This window comes from Onychomys torridus, chromosome 12 (assembly GCF_903995425.1).
Source record: "Onychomys torridus chromosome 12, mOncTor1.1, whole genome shotgun sequence".
In the NCBI taxonomy this organism is placed as follows: Eukaryota; Metazoa; Chordata; class Mammalia; order Rodentia; family Cricetidae; genus Onychomys; species Onychomys torridus.
In genome coordinates this window covers 13,552,706-13,575,055 of record NC_050454.1, presented here as the reverse complement: position 1 = coordinate 13,575,055, position 22,350 = coordinate 13,552,706, and the positions used below count along the sequence as shown (strand labels likewise).

General features: G+C 42.9%; 1 protein-coding gene and 1 pseudogene across 6 annotated transcripts in view; one reads left to right on the top strand and one right to left on the bottom strand.

Annotated features, from left to right (window-relative positions):
• The window catches only part of Iqcg (IQ motif containing G), a 43,224-nt gene that overhangs the window by 13,555 nt on the left and 7,319 nt on the right, over window positions 1-22,350 (top strand). For all 6 annotated transcript variants that reach the window (XM_036204070.1, XM_036204065.1, XM_036204068.1 and 3 more), the window contains 3 exons: window positions 9,202-9,283; window positions 18,221-18,382; window positions 19,686-19,760. In XM_036204070.1, coding sequence (XP_036059963.1) covers window positions 9,202-9,283; window positions 18,221-18,382; window positions 19,686-19,760 — 319 coding nt within the window. The remainder of the gene's footprint in view (window positions 1-9,201; window positions 9,284-18,220; window positions 18,383-19,685; window positions 19,761-22,350) is intronic.
• Window positions 4,013-4,525, bottom strand: LOC118594202 (annotated as a pseudogene).

Here is a 22,350-nt window from a genome sequence, read left to right as displayed (position 1 = left end):
TAGACAAATTTTGCTTGTTTCTAGTTACTTGTTTTAGCCTCAACTTTTTTTTTTTTTTTTTGAGCTGAGGATCGAACCCAGGGCCTTGTGCTTGCTAGGCAAGCGCTCTACCACTGAGCTAAATCCCCAACCCTAGACTCAACTTTGAAAACATATACAGGAGGCTAAATAAGGCTTATCCCTGTAATTAATTACAAAGTACTTAGCATGACTACAATTATAGTTCTGAACATATGAAGGAATTTGATCACTTATAAGGTGACTAACTTGCATTTCTTATTATTCATAAGAGTTTACAGTAAGTTAGTAGCTTTCATAAGACTAGGACTTTACATTCCATCCCTGTTAGACTTTGTTTGTTTTTTTGTTTTGGTTTTTCGGGACAGGGTTTCTCTGTGTAGCTTTGGAGCCTGTCCTGGAACTCACTCTGTAGCCTAGGCTGGCCTCGAACTCACAGAGATCTGCCTGCCTCTGCCTCCTGAGTGTTGGGATTAAAGGCATGTGCCATCACTGCCTGGCTCATCCCTGGTAGGTTTAGCCTTAAAAAATGACGATTTTGAATCAAAGCCCTTCTAGTATCAAAATAAAACTTTTAATCATAGATACAGTCCACAGAGAGACTGGCGATTTTACGGATCCTTTTATGTGCACCATTATAGGCTGTTGTAGTTTTTGTCTGGTTTAGTTTATCCAAATAGCTAAAGCCTAACAAAGTAAACAAAGAAGCTAGACAAATATTGCTGTGAACCTGAGTAGACCTGAGGAGTTTGTAGATCTTGATTATCAAATAATCCTTAGTTGTCAAAGGTATGCTATTACTTATCTAGTTTTCTAGCAGCTTGGTATTGCATAGTTAGAAAAGACATAAGTAGTTAGACATACATCTTAAATGATCTTTTTAAAGTCTGAATAGACCTTTATAACCTTAAATTTTCATCATATACAGTATATTCTAAACCAGAATTGAATCACATACACAGTATGTTGTAGCAATTAAACCTTAAATTTCCATCATACAAAAGTCCATATATTTGAGACTTCTTGTTGCTTCCTTAGTAAAAAGGAGATACGATGATAAACAGAGAGCTCATTAGGACTGAGAAGTTTTACAGTTGTTGCTTTATACCATATGGTCATCTTAAGGTGGTGAAGTCACATGGCATGTACTCTTTAACCTTAATAAAGATGATTGCCAGTTATGTGGCTACTTACATCTTGATGAGGTCACCAGCTAAGATGGAGGAGAGCCACATGGTTGCTATTTAAAAACATGTTTTCCTAGTAGATCTATATATGTACATATATATTATAATTTATTTATTTTTTATTTTATGTGCATTGGTATTTTGCCTGCATGTATGTCTGTGGGAAGGTGTCAGGTCCCCTAGAATTGGAGTTATAGACTGCTTTGAGCAGCCATGTGGGTACTGGGAGTTGAATCCAGGTCCTCTGGAAGAGCAGTCAATGCTCTTAACCACTGAGACATCTCTCCAGCCCATGTATATATATTTTTAAGTAAGGATTGAATCCAAGTTATGCTCAAATACAGAGTTGAATCCAAATTATATACACACATATATAGAGTTAAATCACATACCTGTATAGATTTTTAAGTATAAGCCTTTTGTTATAAATTAAAGCCAAATTTTGTTTAAACCATAACCAGGGAACAACATACATATTCTGAGATAAGAGTTTACAGCATAATCCTAAGATACATTTTTTGAGAGCAGAGTGCAAAGAAATCATAAAGACAAAAGATTTTTAAGAATGGGGAAGTAGCTGGGCAGTGGTGGCAGACACCTTTAATCCCAGTGCTCAGGAGGCAGAGCCAGGCGGATCTCTGAGTTCGAGGCCAGCCTGGTCTACAGAGTGAGTTCCAGGACAGGCTCCAAAGCTAGAGAGAGAAACCTGTCTCGAAAAACCAAAAGAGTGGGAAGTAGACTCTTAGAGGGGAGAGGCTTTTGGAAGTGTAGAGGAGAGCAAGTTTAGATAAAAGAGGTTTGGGGATCATTGTTTATGCCAGTAGCAGTTGTTAATGCTTTGTGAGAATTTGGAAATCAAGGTCACTGATTTTTGGCCATTGATTTGTACTAAGATCAAGATGTCATAAAATCTGAGTCTGTGGAGGAATACTGTGTGGGTGTGTTCCTACAAGTTCCAAGAGGGAGATGGAAGCTGAGGCCACAGGACTGCAGGCTGGAGCCAGAGATAGCCAGGGGAGGGCAGGAGAGAGGGAGAGCAGGAGGTTAGGGAGATGTGGGTGTCACAGACTGCAAGAGCCAGAGCCACGTGGAGGACACATGGGGCTAGAGAGAGGCAGCAGCTGAAGAATTGAATTCTAGAATTTGGAATCCAATTCACAAACAAATGATCCGAACATACCTTAGGTTAGATCAGCGGACACTGCAGGGGAGAACAGATGTGTGCTGAGCATACAGCAGCTGGCCTGTTCACCTGTTCTTTTGCACACACACCCCAAATCTGACTCTCACTTTGACATAGTGTGGGCAGGGGACCAGACAGAAACAAACAGGGCTTGGAGCGAAGAGAAAGAAATAGAGAGTGGGAGTGGGAATCTTTGATGGTCCCCCAATCAACTGGCAAGGAGAGGCCGGAGGGTCTCCAAAAGACACCCCAAGGGGAGCGAGGAGGTGGATGACGCAGTTCCTATAGATAAGGTAGAGAGAGAGGGCCAGAGCCAAAGTCCAAGGTGTCCCCCGACCCAGGGAGGACTGACAGAAGGCACAAGTCAAACTGGATGGCCACCTTCACAGTTTGGGGGCCAGGGCTAGAAGCCCAAGGAGACCTGGGTGAGGGCAAAAACCGCTCAAAATGAAGCCTCACCCAAGGGAATAGTCAGGGGTGGGTCCATCTGCCAGAGACTCAGGGAGGCATTTATGCTGACTGAGAGGGATCACTCACCTGTTGCCAGTGATGGATGGAAGGCAGAGATTGGTGGACTGGAAAGTGGCTGTGTTGTGGGTGGAGCAGGTGGGGAGGGTCCCGGTGTGGCTCTGACTGCAGGTGGGCAGGTGCACCAGCACCAGGAGAGCCTTCTGGGTCTTTGGCACCAATGTTAGGATAATGGCAGGAGAAGGGACTCAAAGGTTATCCCAATCCTTTTCCGTTTTCCACAAAAATTTATTTTGTGTGTGTACACATGTAGCCGGAAGTTTCTCCGGTCCTGCCCGGCCCCATGGTTGGGACAAATCTTTCCCACCCACATCCTGCAGCCACTTGGTCCCAAGTAAACACATAGAGGCTTATATTTTTTACAAACTGTATGACTTATGGCAGGCTTCTTTCTAGCTAGCTCTTTCATATTAAATTAATCCATTTCTATTAATTTATGTATCGCCACATGTTCCATGGCTTCACCTGCATCCCATTCTTCACACAGATTTTATTAGGTACACATTGTATCACTAGAATTTACAACCTCTTTGAGCAAAACATTCTGGGGCCATTCTGGCAAGGCCCACCAGTATTCACAAAAGACGTGAGTTGGAAGGTGTCTTGTGTTTTATTACACCATAACCTCTAATTGTTAAAAGTCTGGCTGCATTTTCCTGGATAGCACCTTTAATTTAAAAAAATAAATCCTTTAATGAAGGACAAATGACTGTTGGCCAAAGCTCACTTGAAAAGCGTCTTGAACACTATGAATATGTAAAATGTACCTATCATTTGTAACTACCCTGGCCATCCCCTAACCCCAAAGCCAGCGGGTGTGCATAATGAAATTGATGAAGACAGTCCATTTACTAACTTTGATTCCTTTTAGACAGGTAAGTAGACAAAGTCACATGTACAATATAAGATTGCTTTATAACACTTGCCACTTATCATAAAACTAACTTATAGACGTAAAAAACATTAAGTCAAGCCAGAAACTTTTAAGTTCTAAGTCCATAGGCACCTGCCTAAAGTTAGTACTGTTTAACTGGCTCTGAGAAATTTTTGTTTCCACTAACATACCAGGCGGCTTAAAAATAAAACAAACTACTGTTTATAGCTTCTGAAGACTTTTAAAGGCTACCCCTGTGGGGTTGAAGTTCTTCAGTATAAAGAAGGAAGCAACAATGACTAACACTAGGAACAGAGTGTTGTTGTAGAAGATGAAAAATGTTGTGGCTTCATAATTGGCAACTTTATCATCTTCCACAAGATTCTTCCACCTTTCTCCTTCTGAGACATCTTTCTATTATCAGCTTCAGAAAGTTTTTGAGTCACTCCCTTGGAAGCAGCATCCTCCCTCTTCTGTGCTACTTTGTGCTTGAGGACAAATTTTACATTCTTGTATGCAAAGGCTACCAAGGCTAATGTCATCACACTGTGGAGAACAGCAGACTGGATCCACGTGCCGTATTCGCCAGGACAACCCGATGGGGATGGCAGACATGATGAACATGCATTCCCAAAAAACAGCACCAAGGACTTGGCCATCAATCAGGTTGCAGCTGAAATCCTGAAGGAGCAGGTCCTCCTCAGACTGCTGCTTGGAGCTGCCTTTGGGAGCCATGGTGGAGCTGAAAACCAGAGGCTGGGAGCAGGAAAACCAGGAGGGGGCAGAAAGCCTAGATAGTCATAAGAATAAAGTTAAAAAATAAAATAATATATAAAAACATAATAAGCCACATAAAGATGGAAATTATACAGAAAGATTATGTTGTCTGTGGGATTTTTAACTAGAGAGAGACATTTGATTGTAACTGCTGAGTTAAATCAATATATATATATATTTTTTAAAGGTATCTTGACTTCAAAATTTATGTCTAAGGATTTGTTGCTTTGGAAAAGAAGTTTTACTTCTCTTTCCACAGAAGATGAGAAGCTGTGGATTTCTTCCAGGTTAATATTGGTTCCATCAAAGAAGACCCCCTGAGAGGTCTCCAGATGATCCAACATCCAGAACAGCTTCAAGGCAACTGGAAAGATGTGTTGACCTCAGAATGGAAACCAGGATATGTCCTACATTGGGGAAGAGGTTTTGCTTTTGTTTCTGCAGGAGAAGAAATGCTATGGATACCAACAAAACTAATAAAAATTCACTTTGAATAGGAGAACCCCCTTGATGAGAAGTATTAGCTCATCCACCCATGTGATATCTCTATAAGTTGTAAGAAAAACTCAACAAACAAGGGTTGGGGCAGAGTTCTGTTTTTGTCTTTACAGGATAATAGGAATACCCATCTTCAAGAAGTTATAAGGCCTTGGATACCCAGATGTCTACAGCAGAAGGGAAGGACCTATTGGTACTAATATACTCTACAGGGTAATATCTAACTGCCTAACATCAATATCTCTTTAGCTCTAGAATAGTTGTGATCCCAATTCAATTATAAATGAAGCTGGCTTTGGAGTTGGAATTAGCTCTCTCCTCTAAACTCAACATGTTGCTAAAAGAAATATTGGAAGAGCCAACTGGTGTGATACAGAAGAAAGCCAATAATCTAGGGACCATTGTTGTCAAGATTCTATTTCTCTTCATGCTTATTCTTGACTTCTGGAATCCTTCCTTATGTGTTATGTCATCTTAAGACTCAAACTTTCCATTTTGATATTAATAATGTTCAAGTTTTCCACAGTGAAAATGTCTTCCCAATAGCAATTTCTGAAGCCTCCAGAAGGAAGATGGGGCCCCACAACAATGACTGTACTCGGTCCAGAAAGATGCCATTGTACCTAAGAACATTATTCAATGATCAGCTTTGGATTGAAAACTCTTCAGGACAGTTCTAAGATGAGATGGTCCATCATACTACACTTCTATCCAGGATCTCAGACAGTCTTACCCATGACTCTGAGACTGGCTGCAGACTCTACTGATAGCCCTATTGAGACCTATCTGAGCTTTCTTACAGGACCCAGAGATACCATCACACCCTAAACAGCAGGAAGCAAGTCTAAAAAAATGATGCCCCTCTCCCAAAAGTTTCATTTTTCTCAGGGTTGAGGGTGGAACAATAAAATTTAGACTTAATATGCTCCTTTAGAAAAAGGGGGAATGGATAGGAATAGTATATTTAAGTAGATTATTGTATCTACTAATAAACTGTTTTAGCAAACTTATCAGCCTTGGCTAATTTGCATTATATGGATTCTTGTGTATTTGATACAAATGTAAATAATTCTTATATTCCTATTTAAGGTAATTTATATATTGATACAAATACAAAATATATACATATATATTTCATATATTTCAACTCCTGTTTGAATATTTTGTATATTGATACATATTAAGGATATTGTTGTCATAGTGCATATTGTACTATACATTTCTACCTCTGTTTAAGATATTTTGTGTATTGTCACAATTTTGAGGTGATTGTCTTTATACAGTACATCTGCTTACAGACTATTTATCTTGTTAATGTGAAGCCTCAGTCCTTAGGTTATTTAGGTAGAGAAGACTTACAGATTTATAGTCACCCATGCTTGTCATCTCTATAGTTATGTTAGTTCGGATCTCCAGACTTATAGAAACATATGTCAAATGGATAGATAATCTTCAAACACTTCATAGACCTAGAGAACATGGCATTAAATGTTTTGAGAACTTAGAATTCTGTTGACATGAGACACAATTGCTCCTGGCAGCACCAATCTGATCCCAAGAGAATGTTGGGCTTCTAGACATTTCTGTTTGGAAGTTTGTTTTCTTGGCACAAAATGGCCTGCTGGGCAAACAACTGCCCTTGCCTCAACTGCTGACAGTATGAACACTATTTTTTTTTCCGGATGAGCAGGACACCAGGAAAAGTGACTACTGAACTCTGCCAAGACAGGGTGAGATGGTTTTCACAATCCCTGCTTCTGAAGATGCTCTGTCAGGTACTCTAGGCCTGTAGCCAAATTGAGTGTCCCAACGATGCTGAGAAACTTTAGGTGACTGTCCAGGCTGCCAGACGTCTCTGTTTATTCTCACAAGAATTTCAGAAATTACTTGCTTGCATTTTCCGTTTTCTTAGATATTATTATTTTCCTTCTCCGGTCTTTGATGGAGTGGAAGACTAGACAGTTATAGTTACAATCTTCTTGTAGCTTAGCTAGCACATACTAGTACTAGAGTCAGAATCTTCAGGATAGGACAGCTATTGGAGTGATCTCAGTAATTTGCTCTTTACCTACGTTCTGGACATTTCTGCACACTTAACATCTTCCTTGTTTGATGTTATTCTTGTTGGTTGTTTCTTGTTTGTTTGTTTATGTTGTTACCCTTTGTTTTTCCTGGACAATACTTAATAATCATTCTTACTGTATATAGTTTGCATTAAGTTTAGAACTTTCTTATTTAGACAAAAAGAGGAAATGTACTGGTATTTGCTCTGCTGGTGACCTTGGGCTATAGGGCCCAAAAGAGGCTGTGCTTCCTGCCTTTGTACAAGACCTCTTAAAAGGTGGATTCACTCCCAGTCAGATCAGAGGACAACTTCAGCTGTCTACTCTGTATTGAGTGTATTTCTTCAATTTACCTTAATAAATTTCCCTAATACTTCTTAAACAGACTTCTGTGGACTTAATCGCTTTACACGCATGAGTGCATATGTGTGCACTCATGCCGTAGTGTAAACGTGGAGGTCAGAGAACAGCTTGTGACGGTTGATCTTTCCTTCGCTGTGGGTCTGTGGGCTCTGACGCAGGTCATCAGGCACAGAGCCAGGCACCTTCACCGCTGAGATGCTTGTCCTCATCATTCAACTTGTGAGACAAGATTTCCCTGTGCAGCCCTGGCCGTCCTGGAACTCAGTCTGTGGACCAGGCTGGCCTCGAACTCACAGATCCGCCTGCCTCTGCCTCCCGAGTGCTGGGATTAAAGGTGTGTGCCACCACCTGGCCAGTCTACTATCATTAGACTTTTAATTACTTTTACCATTGTTAATTTTATTTATGTATTTGTTTGTTTATTTAGTTTTGCTTTTTTTCAAGACAGGTTTCTCTGTGTAGTTTTGGTGCCTGTCCTGTATCTCACTCTGTAGACCAGGCTGGCCTCGAACTCACAGAGATCCGCCTGCCTCTGCCTCCCGAGTGCTGAGATTAAAGGCGTGTGCCACCACCACCCGGCGTTGTTAATTTTTAAAGCAGTGTTTCATGTGGCCCAGGATGGCCTCGAACTTGCTCGGTAGCCTAGGCTGGATTTAAATTCCCTGTCCTCCTGCCTCTACCTACCAAGTGCTAAAATTACAGCTGGCCAATACCAATCCTGGCCTTTGAACCTGATTTCTTATTGTTGTATTTTGCTTATTTATCAATTGAGTGCTTTTGGGAGCATGTGCACCGGTGTGTGCTGCTGAGCACATGTAGAAGTCAGAACAACTTGTGGAATCAGTTCTCGCCTTCCACCATGTAGGTTCTGGATTCTAACTTATGTGGTCAGTCTTGCAGCAAGCACCTTTATCCACTAAGCTATAGAAAGGGCCCAAGAACCTATGTGTTTATTTGCATTATTGTTATATTATGTGTGGGTTTTGTGTATATGTGTGTGTGTGTGTGTGTGTGTGTGTGTGTGTGTGTGTGTGTACAGGTCCTGCAGAGTCCTGAAGAGGGTCATGGATCCCCTGTAGCTAGTGTTGTATTTTGAAAATGGCGGGAAGGAGTCACACCATACAACAGGGCCCACATGGGAGGCTTATTGAGGGGAGGGAAGAGAAGGGGCAGAAAGGGGGGCAGAGACTGGACCCTGGGGATGAGAGTGAAGGACGGGAGGTGGACAAGGCCCACCTTTGATAAGGAAAGGAAACATAGTGAATGCACACAGGGGGTGTTCTTTGTGCCTGCAGCTGAGGTACATCCTGTCAGGACCCTGAGGGTCGCCCAGCACAGATGCCTGAATGCTAACAGCTGGAGTTATAGGTGGCTGTGAGCTGCCCAGCATGGGTGCTGGGAACCAAACTCAGGTCCTCTTCTCTTGACCCAGAGCCATGTCTCCAGCCCAAGAACCTACTGTGTGTTTGTTTTGTTTTTTGTTTTTGTTTTTTTTTTCCTTAGGCAGGGTTTCCCTGTGTATCCCTGACTGTCCTGGAACTCATCTGTAAACCAGGCTGGCCTGGAGCTCAGCCATCCACCTGCCTCTGCCTCCTGAGTGCTGGGATTAAAGGCGTGTGTCACCACCACCTGACAAGAACCTGATTTTTTAATGTCCAACTGATCCTAACATTTGAGAAGCCCTGTTCTTAACATTCTCTCTTCTTTTAGGGAGGAAAAAGGAAGGAGAGAGATAAAATCTCTTCAGAGACAGTTAGTTGACGTCAAAAAGGAACGTCAAATGCAAGTCCAGGTAAGACTCCCCGTGAGGGTGACGACAAAGCAACTGACCTAGACCCACCCCATGGAAGCCACCTTCCACAGAGGGGTTAGCTAGGGAAGCCTTGGCTTCGCTGGGGTGCCTACTTAGTTTATTTATCAATCAATCAATTTTTCGATTTTTTTTGGTGTGGGGGGGACAAGGTTTCTCTTTGTGGCCCTGGCTGCCCTGGATCTCGCTCTGTAGATCAGATTGGCCTTGAACTCCCAGAGATCCGCCTGCCTCTGCCTTCCAAGTGCTAGGATTAAGGGTGGCAGCCACCACTGCTCAGCTCTGCTGGGGTGCCTTTTCAGGAGAGAGGAAGTTGCCTGGCACACACCTTTAATCCCAGCACTCAAGAGGCAGAGCAGGCCTATCTGAGTTGTGGTGAGATCCTGGAGGGAGAGGCCAGAGATGGGGAAGAGAGAGAAGAGAAAGAGAAAGGTGCAAGTGTGTCTGGACTCGAACTCTGGGGGACCAGCCCCTTGGAGCTCCTAGTCTGCTGATGTCCTTGCGCAGCCCAAGCATTCATTGGGGGTTTATGGTTTCAGAGGATGAGTCTGTCCATCATGGCAGGGAACATAACTGCAGGCAGGCAGACTCTGGAGCAGTAACTGAGAGCTTACAAGAGGCAGAGAGAGAAGGGGGAGGGAGAGGGAGAGAGGGAGAGGGAGAACGGTTGTTAAAAAAAGATTGGTAGCAGCCATGCATAATGGTGCTAATCTGTAATCTCTACACTGTGGGAATGGGGGCTGAGGCAGGGGAATTGCAAGTTTGAGGACAACTTAGGCTATAGAGCAAGTATAACCCTGGCAATATAAGCAAGATCCTACTTCAGAAAAATAAAATAAAAGGGAGCCTGGGAGGTATCTCAATGGGAAAGTGCTTGCCTGGCATGTACAAAGCACTGGTTCATTGTATCCTCTGTGTGTGTGTGTGTGTGTGTGTGTGTGTGTGTGTGTGTGTGTGTGCACATGTGTACATGTGTATGTGCACATGCATGCATACGTGAATGCTGCTAGGTATGTACCTGTGAGATCATATGGAAGCCAGAGGAAGATGATGGGTATGTTGCTCTGTTACTCTCCATCTTATTGCCTTGAGACATGGTCTTTCACTGACCGAGGCACTCACCATTTCAGCTAGGCTGGCTGCCAGCACAATCCTGGGATCTGTCTTTACAACCTAGTGCTGGGATATAGACACAGTGATATCTGGCTTTAACACGTATTCATTATTGTTGTTGTTGTTGTTATTATTATTATTATTATTATTATTATTATTATTTAGATTGCATCTTACTTTGTAGTCCTGGAACTCACTATGTAGATAAGACTGGTTGGGAACTTTGAGAGATCCACTCTGGAATACTGAGATTAAAGGCATGTGCTACCATGCCCAGAAATGCTTGGCTTTCAAGATGTTTTTAATTATGTTTGTTTGTTTTTTGTATGGCTGAGTGTGTGCATGTGTGTGCGTGTGTGTGTGTGTGTGTGTGTGTGTGTATGTGTGTGTATGTGTGTGTGTGTGTGCGTGCGTGTGTGTGTGTGTGTGTGTGTGTGTACAGGTCTGTAGAGGTCAAAGGACAACTTGCAGGAGCTGGTTTTCTCCTTCCTGTAGGCAGACTTTTCTGTCCCTCCAGTCAGTTCCCAAATAACCACACAGAGACTTATTATTATAAATGCTTGGCCAATAGCTTAGATTTGTTACTAAATAGCTCCTACAACTTAAATTAAGCTATATTTCTTATCTATCTGTCCTCAACCACATGGCTTGGTGCCTTTTCTCAGTACAGCAGGTTTATCTTGCTTCTCTTCATGTCTCCTCACAACTCCTGAGACTGTCCTCTTCTTCCCAGCATCCTCTTGGTCTGGTTCTCCTGGCTAACCTTATCCTGCCTAGCTATAGGCCAGTCAGCTTCTATATTAGACCAATCACAATGACATATGTTCACACAGTGTAAGGGAATATTCCACATATCCCCCTTTTTGTCTAATTAAAAAGGAAGGTTTTAACTTTATAATAGCAAAATTACATAAAACAAAAACCATTATCAAGTAAGAATTATAATATCCAGTCCATTTATATTTGACAGATTTAGAGAAAATACTCTATTATTTATCTTTGTGAGTCTAAAGTTTTATACCTAATTTACCCTTTATTATATAACTAAGGAAAACTTTAACTATGACTATCTAGCCTTCAAATTCATCAAAGACCCCAGAAGGGTGAAATGTTACCTAATGACAGAGACAGCTGGCTGCCTGAACAGTCACCCTAGGTTCTTCTGTAATGTTCAGGCATCCAACTTTGCCCTACAGGCCTACTATATCTGACAGACATTTTTGGGAAGCAGTGGAATTTTGAAGGACTGCCCTACCTTGTCTTGGCAAAGTTTGGCAGTCACTTTTTTTTTGTTTGTCCTGCTAGTCTAGTTTGGACAATATACTTTTACCACAAAGAAAGCCAATTCCATATGAAGTTTCTTTGATGCCCATCATCCTCTCTGAAGTAGGTTGGTACTGCCAGGAGCAGACATGTCTCATTGTCATGAAAAGCCTTAGGTTATTAAACATATTAAATGACATATTCTGTAGGTCTTTGAAGTATTTGAAGACCATTTATCTATCTAAAATATCTGTGTATATCAGGACAGCCAGGACTGTTATATAGAGAAACCTTGTCTTGGAAAATAAAATGTGTGTGTGTGTGTGTGTGTGTGTGTGTGTGTGTGTGTGTCCTTGAAAACATACCTAACATGATTATAAGTTTGGCTATTATGGATGACTAACTACTAACTTGTATTTTTTAATTATACATTACATTCATTACATTTTTAAATGAGCTGCATAAGCACAAAACCCCAAACAAGTAGAAACATATTACCTATAACAAAATAACTTTAAATTTGTATCAATAAACCAAAATCCATACCAATGTAAAACATTTTGAGATTAATAGTTGTCTCATCATTTCTATATCATATCTCCCTTTTTTCCTTTAGAAAGAGGTCTTTGAAGTTTTCTCTTTTGTTTAGCTTTTTTTTCCTAACTGTGACCAGTAACAACTTATAACCAACCCCCCCTAAACAATGACAAACACACATAATCCATTGAATAACCAAAACCCATCTATAACCCATCTCTTGGGAGTGTGGACATCATTGTCTAGACTATTTCCTGTTGTTTATGGGCACTGGCATCTTTGGGAAAACCTTGAGAAAATCAGGATAATTGTTAAGTCTTGGCTGGAGTGGTTTGTGAGGCTTGACCATCACAGCCAGCAGCCTTGAAGTTGTTCTGGATGTAGAGCTCTGAGGAGACTGTAACAGAGTGTTCTGAGAGGCTGGGTCACCTGGGCCATTTGTCTTTATTGGTGTCTGGTCCCCTTGTTCTGAAATTATATAAACTTTTAAAGGTATATCTGTATAGACTGTGTGTTGTACACAAGTCAGCCAAAGATGATTTTTTTGTTTTATGTTTGAGCAGGTAAAATATACATTACCTGTTTTGTAATTTTTCTAGGTTTATTTCTTTATGTCTGTAGCCGGGATTTTCAGGGGGTCTTCTACGATCAAACCTGATGCATATCAACCTGGAATGCATCCATAGTCTTTCATTTTCTGTGGGAACAAAGGCATAATCTCTTCCCCAAAGCAACATATCTTTTGACTTCCATTTTGAAGTTAAGATATTTTTAGAATATATAGGTTGGTTTCATCCAGCAGCCTTTACAATCCAAGTTGTCTTAGCTGCTGTCACCTGTTCATCAACAATCAAAAAACTCAGACGAATCCAGACTCTGTGTATTTCCCATCTTTACATGGCTTATTACATATTTTTTTACTTTATTCCTTTTTTAAGGACTTTATTATTTTTAAACTACTTTTTAATCTATGACTGTATGTATCCTTATTCTTTTCTCTCCTAAGCCTATGTATATTTTAAACACACTGTAACCCATTTAGAGGATTTTTTACATGTGGATCTGTCTTTACTGAGCATCTGTATTAGTTTTTTGATCACATGAGATGAATCTTAAATTGTTATGTCAGCTTCCGGCACTGCCCAGCTTAGTGAGTGGCGCTAACGCATGGAAATTGGCGTCTGGCTCCATCCACAGGCATGACAGACATAAGACTAGGAAGTTGTGTTTTGCTCTCTGTGTGTTTAGAACATTTAAAAAAAGCTTTCTCAGTTCTTATATGGTTGTAGGTCCCCATGTTAGAACGCCATTTGTAAGAAGAGTTTTTCATCGGCTAACCACTGCCAAATAACCACTCAAAGACTTATTATTATAAATGTTTGGTCAATAGCTTATACTTGTTACTAACTAGCTCTCACAGCTTATTTATTTATTTATTTATTTATTTATTTATTTATTATGTATACAATGTTCTGTCTGCATGTATCCCTGCAGGCCAGAAGAGGGCACCAGATCTCATTACAGATGGTTGTGAGCCACCATGTGATTGCTGGGAATTGAACTCAGGACCTCTGGAAGAGCAGCCAGTGCTCTTAACTGCAGAGCCGTCTCTCCAGCCCTTTTTTTTTTTTTTTTTTTGGTTTTTGGAGACAGGATTTCTCTGTGTATCTTTGCACCTTTCCTGGATCTCACTTTGTAGACCAGGCTGGCTTCAAACTCACAGAGATCCACCTGCCTCTGCCTCCCGAGTGCTGGGATTAAAGGCGTGCACCATCACCGTCCAGCCTCTTACAACTTAAATTAAGCCACATTTCTTATGTACCCTCAGCCACGTGGCTTTGTCCCTTTTCTCAGTACAGCAGGTTTATCTTGCTTCTCTCCATATCTCCTTGGGACTCCCGAGACTCCACCCTCTTCTTCCCAGCATCCTCTTAATCTGGTTCTCCTGCCTAACCTGATCCTGCCTAGCAATAGGCCAGTCAACTTTTTTTATTAAACCAATCACAGTGACATATGTTCATGTAATATGTCATATGTAATGGAATTTTCCACACCTTCCACCATTGTGAGTACTGGGGATTGAACTCAGGTCATCAGGCTTGGCAGCAAGCGTCTTTACCCACTGTCGGTGGGGATGTGCACTCAAATCCCCATGCTTGCATAACAAGCTTCCAAGACGTAATCTTTAAGTCTCCTTAACAAGCTGCTGAACCTCTAGTCATTGTTGTGTTTTTGTTAGTTACAAAGTGTCTTGGGTGTTGGTCTTGAATCTTTACCCATATTAATTTTTTGCTTGTATTTTTTTAAAATACCATATTTCTTATCTGTGAAGATTTATAAAAGCTAGTTTGCACTTAATTTTTCTCCCTAATTGTATAGAGTTTACATAAGTTTCCATTCCTGGAAAATTCTATCTGTACTCTGAAGACTATAGAATCTGGAACCCAGTTCAGCCCTTGTAAATGCCTCACATCCCCCACTCCAGTGTTGACTATGGTCAAATAGGAATGTTACTTGAATACAGAACTGTGGTGGCAGAAAGATGTTTAGTCTCGTGTAGCTCAGGCTGGCTTGAACTGGTTAACTAGCCAAGGATGACCTTGAACCCCCATTCCCTTCCCCCACTTCCACATCCTAAGTTATGGCATTAAAGGAGTGCACCCCTGTACCCCATGTCAGAACTGCATGCTTTGAGTGTGGCTTTCTTTACCTCAGTCGACGGCATCCCTGTCTTCCTCTTGCCGTCCAATCCAAGAGGCAACCTGACGTGCCAGACAGATGACAACCTCCCCGGAGTCTAGCTTTCAAGTTTCCTGAGGCCTGAGATCCCCAAGCCAGGGCCAGTTGTGAGAGCTGTCTCTATTGGTAACATGCTTTCTGCTTACCCCTTATGGCAGCCATCAGGCCTTATGCACCCTGATTGGCCGACTGCTCTGTTTCTACATCATCTTCTCTGGATTCAATAATACATTCGGAAGACCATGTCTGAAGGCAGCTGGGGGCTTGGAGCAGAAAGTCTTGTCTGCTGTCAAACCCCATAAATACACCACACCAGTCTGAGGACCTTGGTCATGGGGAAGCAGCAGGCTCCGTGGACAATCAGGATGGCAGGCCGTGGTAAAGGCAGATCTCTGAGTGAAAGGTCTTAAAAGAAATTCATGAGTCAAGTTTCTTAGTCTGCACTGCTGTGCCTTGGTTGGCATGTGTTGCTGGCATGGTGATGTTAGCATCTAAAATCAGCAAGGATTTGATATCTTACTGTGTTTCACACTGTGACTGAAATGTTTGTGTGAGACATGTTTGCAAAAGACGTTTATGTGAAGCAGGAAGGAAATTAGGGTTTTCAGAAGCCTAAGGCAATAGCATTAAAACTAGATGTTTTAGACTTTTTTTAAAAAACACAGCCAGCATTATATGAGTTTATAAAAAGTTATATAATATGATATTACACTATACAATATAAACCCTCTGTTTGCTATAGGCCACTGCCATAGCCTTCTGGAGGGTTTTTAAAATGACTTTTTAAAATTATGTGTATGCATGTATGTCTGCGTTCCTACATGTGTTTTCCTGTGCATGCATATGCATGTGTGTCTGAGTGTGTGCATGCAAGTGTGCTGCTGTATGTTGTATGTATGTGCTGCTTAAGGAGTCCAGAAGATGGGCATCGAATCCCTAGAGCTAGAGTTATGGGTGGTTGCAAGCTGCCCAGCCTGGGTGCTGGGAATCAAAGTCAGGTCCCCTGGAAGAGCAGTCAGTGCTCTTAACCACTTCACCATCTCTCCAGCCCTGACTTCTGGACAATTTGATAAAACCAACCAGAACATGGACATATCTTACACTGTACTCAATCTTACACTGTACTCAACTCAAGTTATGAATTTTCTTTCAAATTTCTAGAACATATCCAGGTCTTAGTTGACTGAAGACTCTAGCATGAACTTCACCTTTTCTTTTCTTTTTTTCTTTTTTGAGCTGAGGATCAAACCCAGGGCCTTACACTTGCTAGGCAAGTGCTCTACCACTGAGCCAAATCCCCAACCCCACCTTTTCTTTTTATTGAAAAGTTTCTTGACCTCATTTTTCATGAATTGGCTTATGCATCTTTCAAGTGTCAGATAAACAAGTCCCCTCAGAGGATCCTTCCTTGACATTGTGCTAATGGAGGTCACCCTTACTGTGTCTCCCAAGCCTATTGCCTTCTCTCCCACACCATCCCACACCATTAGTTAAGTGCACACACACCATCCCATACCATTAGTTAAATGCACACACACCATCCCACACCATTAGTTAAGTGCACACACACCATCCCACACCATTAGTTAAGTGCACACACACCATCCCATACCATTAGCTAAGTGCACACACACCATCCCATACCATTAGTTAAGTGCACACACACCATCCCACACCATTAGTTAAGTGCACACACACCATCCCACACCACTAGGTAAGTGCACACACACCATCCCACACCACTAGGTAAGTGCACACACACCATCCCACACCACTAGGTAAGTGCACACACACCACTAGGTAAGTGCACACACACCATCCCACACCACTAGGTAAGTGCACACACACCATCCCACACCACTAGGTAAGTGCACACACAACTCTTTCACAACACCTTTTCACTAGACTGCAGTCCCTATGGGACTTGGGTTGGTTAGGTCTCCACTGTTCTCTACTGCCTACCTCAGTGTCTGCTACTGAAGAATTTTCTTTCTTTTTTTTTTTTTTTTAAGATTTATTTATTTATTATGTATACAGAAGAGGGCACCAGATCTCATTACAGATGGTTGTGAGCCACCATGTGGTTGCTGGGAATTGAACTCAGGAATTGAACTCAGGACCTCTAGAAGAGCAGTCAGGGCTCTTAACCTCTGAGCCATCTCTCCAGCCCAGAATTTTCTTTTTAATCAGTGAATTTTGAGACTTTAAAATTGTGAAGCATGCTAGGTGGTGGTGGCACACGCCTTTAATCCCATCACTCAGGAGGCGGAGAAGGGTGGATCTCTCGAGTTCCAGGCCAGCCAGGGCTACACAGAGAAACCCCGTCTTGAAAAACTAACTAACAAAAGATGATGGTTAATTGGAAGCAAATCCACTCCTATTTACTACACCTGGGAGGGGCTCAGAAACACATTCCAAGAACAAATCCATGTTAGAGAGGAACAGAGGTTACAAGACTCTGTGGAGTTTGTTCACAAGCTCACAGAAATCTCTCCATGCAACTTCATTCATAGACTGTGTGCCGACACTGGAGAGACCCGCTCAGACTGGATTTGCTAGCTTTCCTTTCCTCTCTTGCCTTTCTTCTCTCACATTTGTTTATTATGGTGTGTGGGGGGCACATGTATGGAGGTCAAAGGACAACCTGAGGGAGTTCTCTCCCTCTACATGTGGGACCCAGGGATCCAACTCAGATCCTCAGGCTTAGTGGCAAGTAGTCCGCTGAGCCTTCTGGCCAGCCCCTCTGCCCTTTTTAAAGACGGGATCTTCTGTAGTCCAGGCTGGCCTTGAGCAGCTAAAGATGTAGCTAAGGATGACCTTGAACTCCTGATCCTCCTGCCTTCATTCCCCAGGGGCTAGAATTATAGGCATGTCCCCCTATATCCAGCTTCTTTTTCTTTTTTTCTTTTGAGGTAGAGTCTCAATGTGAAGCTCTGGCTGGTCTGGAACTCGCCATGTAAGCAGGCTGGCTTCAAACACACAAAAACCCACCTACCCGTGGCTCCAGAGTGCTGGGATTAATGGTGTGTTCTACCATGCCCAGCACTGTTTTTCTTTTTAATGAGACAAGTTCTCACTCTGTGGTCCTGGTTGGCCTGTAATCTGTGATAGGCCTTATGCTCTGCCTCCTGGTGCTGAGACTAATTTTCATTCATATCATGACTGAGAACATTTCCCTTAGTGTTCTGGGAGAAAGCCAGCTCCCCTTTCCTGTTGACTTATAAGCACAATGGATTTTTAGTTCGAAACCTGGTCTCATCTCTGCAGAATGGGAACGAATACATTGCTCACCTCAAGGACCAGTTACAAGAGATGAAGGCCAAAACCAACTTGGAGAATCTTTATATGAAAAGAAATACTGAGCTGCAGATTTCCCAGACCCAGAAGAAATGTAACAGAGCAGAGGAACTCTTACTGGAGGAGATTGAGGTAACCTGTGCTACACTAGGCTATCTGGGAATGGAGCTCAGTAACAGCATGTGCCAGATTCTGAGTCCACAATCCAGTATTAACAAACAACAAAACAAAACAAAAATCCAGGTCGATAGCTTGATGATGTCATGTGGGATGTCACTTTAAATAAAATGATTTATTTTGGGCTGGAGAGATGGATCAGCTGTTTAAGAATACATGCATTTCTTAGCCAGGCAGTGGTACACACCTTTAATCCCAGTACTTGAGAGGCAGAGGTAGGCAGTGCTCTATGAGTTCAAGGCCAGCCTGGTCTATAGAGTGAGTTCCAGGACCGCTAGGACTATACAGAGATACCCCGTCCAGAAAAACAAAGAGTACATGCATTTCTTCCAGAGGACCTGCGTTCTGTCCCCAGCACTCATGCTGGGAGGTTTACAACCTCCTGTAACTCCAGCTCCATGTTTTAAAATTATGTACAGGTGTGTGCATGTGGGTTCCCAGGAAGGCTAGAGAATGCATTGGGCCCCATGGAGCTGGAGTTATAGGTGGTTTCGAGCCCCCCAACCTAGGTGGTGGGAACCGAACTCAGGTCCTCTAACAAAGCAGTATGCAGTCTTGACTGCTGAGCTCTCTCCTGCCTCAGTGAGCTGTCATTCTTGATTCTATGTCAGCCAGTGAAGGAGGAGGAAGAGGAAGATAAAGGTTTTCCTTCATGACCAGTACAGCCCTTGAGGTCAAACATAAAAGACTAAATGGGGTCTTAAGTATTTGTGACTAGAGATTTTAATGGCTGTACCTCATGCTTCTTTCTAAGACTTGGAGAGGCTGCTGGGAAAGCTCTCCTCTCAGGTGGTGCTCTTAAGCCCCCAAACCTGCTTTTTTGTTCTGTTCTGTGTCGTCTTCTTCTTCTTCCTCTTCCTCCTCCTCCTCTTCTTCGGCATTGGCTTCTGTAGTTCAGGGCAGCCTCAGGCTCACTTTGCAGTGCAGGGCTGGTTTTGAGCTGATCTGCTTGCCTCAGCCTCCAGAGAGCCGGGATTCCAGGTGTGGGCCATCTTGAATTTTATAATTTCCTTCGCTGGGCTGAGAGTCTTGTACCCTTGAAGCGTTGTTTTTCAGATGACAGGATTGTGATGGCCTTTTTGGGGATCCTTGCGTGTGTCTAAGGAGGTGCCAGCCCATGGCTCTGCAGTGTTCGTGGAGTACAAATGGATAGCTCTGTAGGGAAGCCTGGCTGTTCCTGGGGTCCCTGCTGCGTCTGTCTCTGGGGACTGCTGGTCTCAGCCTTGCTAAGTAGAGACCCTGTGCTTGGTGCTTACAGAAGCTGAGGATGAGAACTGAAGAAGAGAACCGAGTTCACACGGACATCGAAATGTTCCTTAAAAAAGAGCAGCAGGTGAGTCACCTGGACACGGAATTAGAGATGCCTTAGAGGTTAAGAGCACATGCTGCTCTTGCAGAGGACCTGGGTTCAGTTCCCACCACCCACATGGCAGCTCACAGTTGTGACTCCAGGCTTTAATCCCAGCACTCGGGAGGCAGAGGCAGGTGGGTATCTGTGAGTTCGAGTCCAGCCTGGTCTACAAAGAGAGTTCCAGGATAGCTAGGGCTGTTACATAGAGGAAACTCTGTCTTGAACCCCCCAAGTAAACAAACACCCCAAACCCTCCCTGGTCTACATAGCAAGTTCCAGGGTGGAAAGGGCTCCAATAGTGAGACCCTGTTTCAAACAAAAAAATTCCACTTATAAAATTGTGAGGAAAAGCAGTAGTCTGGCTGGCCTAGAGCTCATTATGTAGACCAGGATTAAGTACCTCCACCTCCCCACTGTGGGGATTAAAGGCGGATGCCACCATGCCTGGCTGCACCTTTTAACAATCTTCTAATGGGCTGAAGAGACAGCTCAGTGGGTGAGGTGTATGCTGTGTAAGCATCAGGACCCAAGTTGGACCTCCACACTCACAGAAAAGCCAGGCTTGGTGCTACCCACTGGTAATCCTGGCTCCAGGGTGATGGTGCAGATGGTACAGCCCCTGGGGCTTGTAGGCTGCCTGGCTAGCCAGCCTGCCCAGTCACTGATTTTCATGATAGCGGGGAGCTTCAGGGAAGGCCCTGTGGTCAGGAGTGCCTACTGCTCTTGCAGAGGACTGAGGAGCTCACAACCACCTGTAACTTCAGTTCCAGGGAACTGGACATCTTCTTTCTACCTCACAGGACCCTTCATGCATACTGTGCACTTGCACACACGCTGGCACACACATCCACACAGACTAAATAAACAAATAACTGTAAAAGAAGGTAAAACAACTCCACTGAGGGGTGACCTCTGGTCTCCACACACACTTGTAGGTGTGGGGACACACACACACACACACACACACACACACACACACACACACACACGTTCACACACAAGTGTATCTGGACCCAGATGAACACACACATATGCAGTCGTGCACACAAATCCACTTATAAAATACAGAAGAGAAGCTGGGCAGTGGTGGCGCATGCCTTTAATCCCAGCACTCGGGAGACAGAGGCAGGCAGATCTCTGTGAGTTTGAGGCCAGCCTGGTCTACAAAGCGAGTTCCAGGAAAGGTGCAAAGCTACACAGAGAAACCCTGTCTCAAAAAACCTAAACAAACAAATAAATAAATAAATAAATAAATAAATAAATAAAAATGAAAAATAAAATAAAATACAGAGGAGAGCAAAATAAATAATAAAGAAGTAAATGATTAAACAAAGGTTCTTTGAGGTAGGTTTGGCTCTGCAGCTCCGGGTAGCTCAGTCCTCCTGCCTCAGGCTGCACAACCATGCCTAGCACAAGACATTTTTTTCTTTTTGTTTTTTGGGGGCACTATGTAACTCAGGCTGGATTGGAACTTTCTATGTAGAAATCACAGAAATCCACCTGCCTCTGCCTCCTGAGTGCTGGGATTAAAGGTGTGCGCCACCATGCTCAGCTCAAAGTGAATTTAGTAAAGGAAAGAGAAAGCAACCATAAGACTAATAAATGGAGGAGAAAAAAAAAAACTAATGAATGGGAGTCGGGCAGTGGTGGCGGTGGTGGCGGTGGTGGCAGTGGTGGCGCACGCTTCTCAGCCCAGCACTCGGGAGGCAGAGGCAGGCAGATCTCTGAATTTAAAGCCAGCCTGGGCTACAGAGTGAGTTCTAGGACATCCACACTACACAGAGAAACCCTGTCTCAAAACAACAGCAAACAACAATAACAAAAAGGCTAACGACAGACTGCATATGGCATCTGAATACAGCGCACAGCTGTAATGTAAGGGCAGACGCCATTTTCTTCAACCTTCTAAATTCCGCTTGTGTGAGACACATTTTGCTTGTTCTTTCATTGCTTCATTGCTGTAATTTAAAATAATGTATTTTGATTTTTTTTTTCTTCTTATGGTGCTTTGGATTGAACCCAAGGCACCAGGGACGCCAGGCAAGCACTCTGTTACTGAGCTGTATCATGCCCAGCCCTCTGTTGGCTCAATTTTTTTTTTCCCTTTGAGACAAGGTTTCTCTGTGTTAACAGCCCTGGCTGTCCTGAAACTCGCTCTGTAGACCAGGCTGGCCTCAAACTCACAGAGATCCTCCCGCCTCTGCCTCCCAAGTGCTGGAATTAAAGGGATGTGCCACCACTGCCCAGCTTGATTTTTTTTTTTTAATTATAAAAATAACATGTGGGTTGGGGATTTAGCTCAGTGGTAAAACGCTTGCCTGGGTTCGATCCTCAGCTCAAATAAAATAAAATAAAATAAAATAAAATAAAATAAAATAACATGTTCAGTTGAGGGAAGCTTTTAAATTATCAATTGCTTTTTCATTTTGTTTGTGTTCTTAAAATCTCTCTGCAAAAATATTTAAAATCATTATAAACTGTCCATTGAGTGGACACATGTCTGCTCTGACCACTACTGATCATCACTGCAGGTATTTACTAAATCAGTCTCAGGGATAGAAAAGAACGTTGG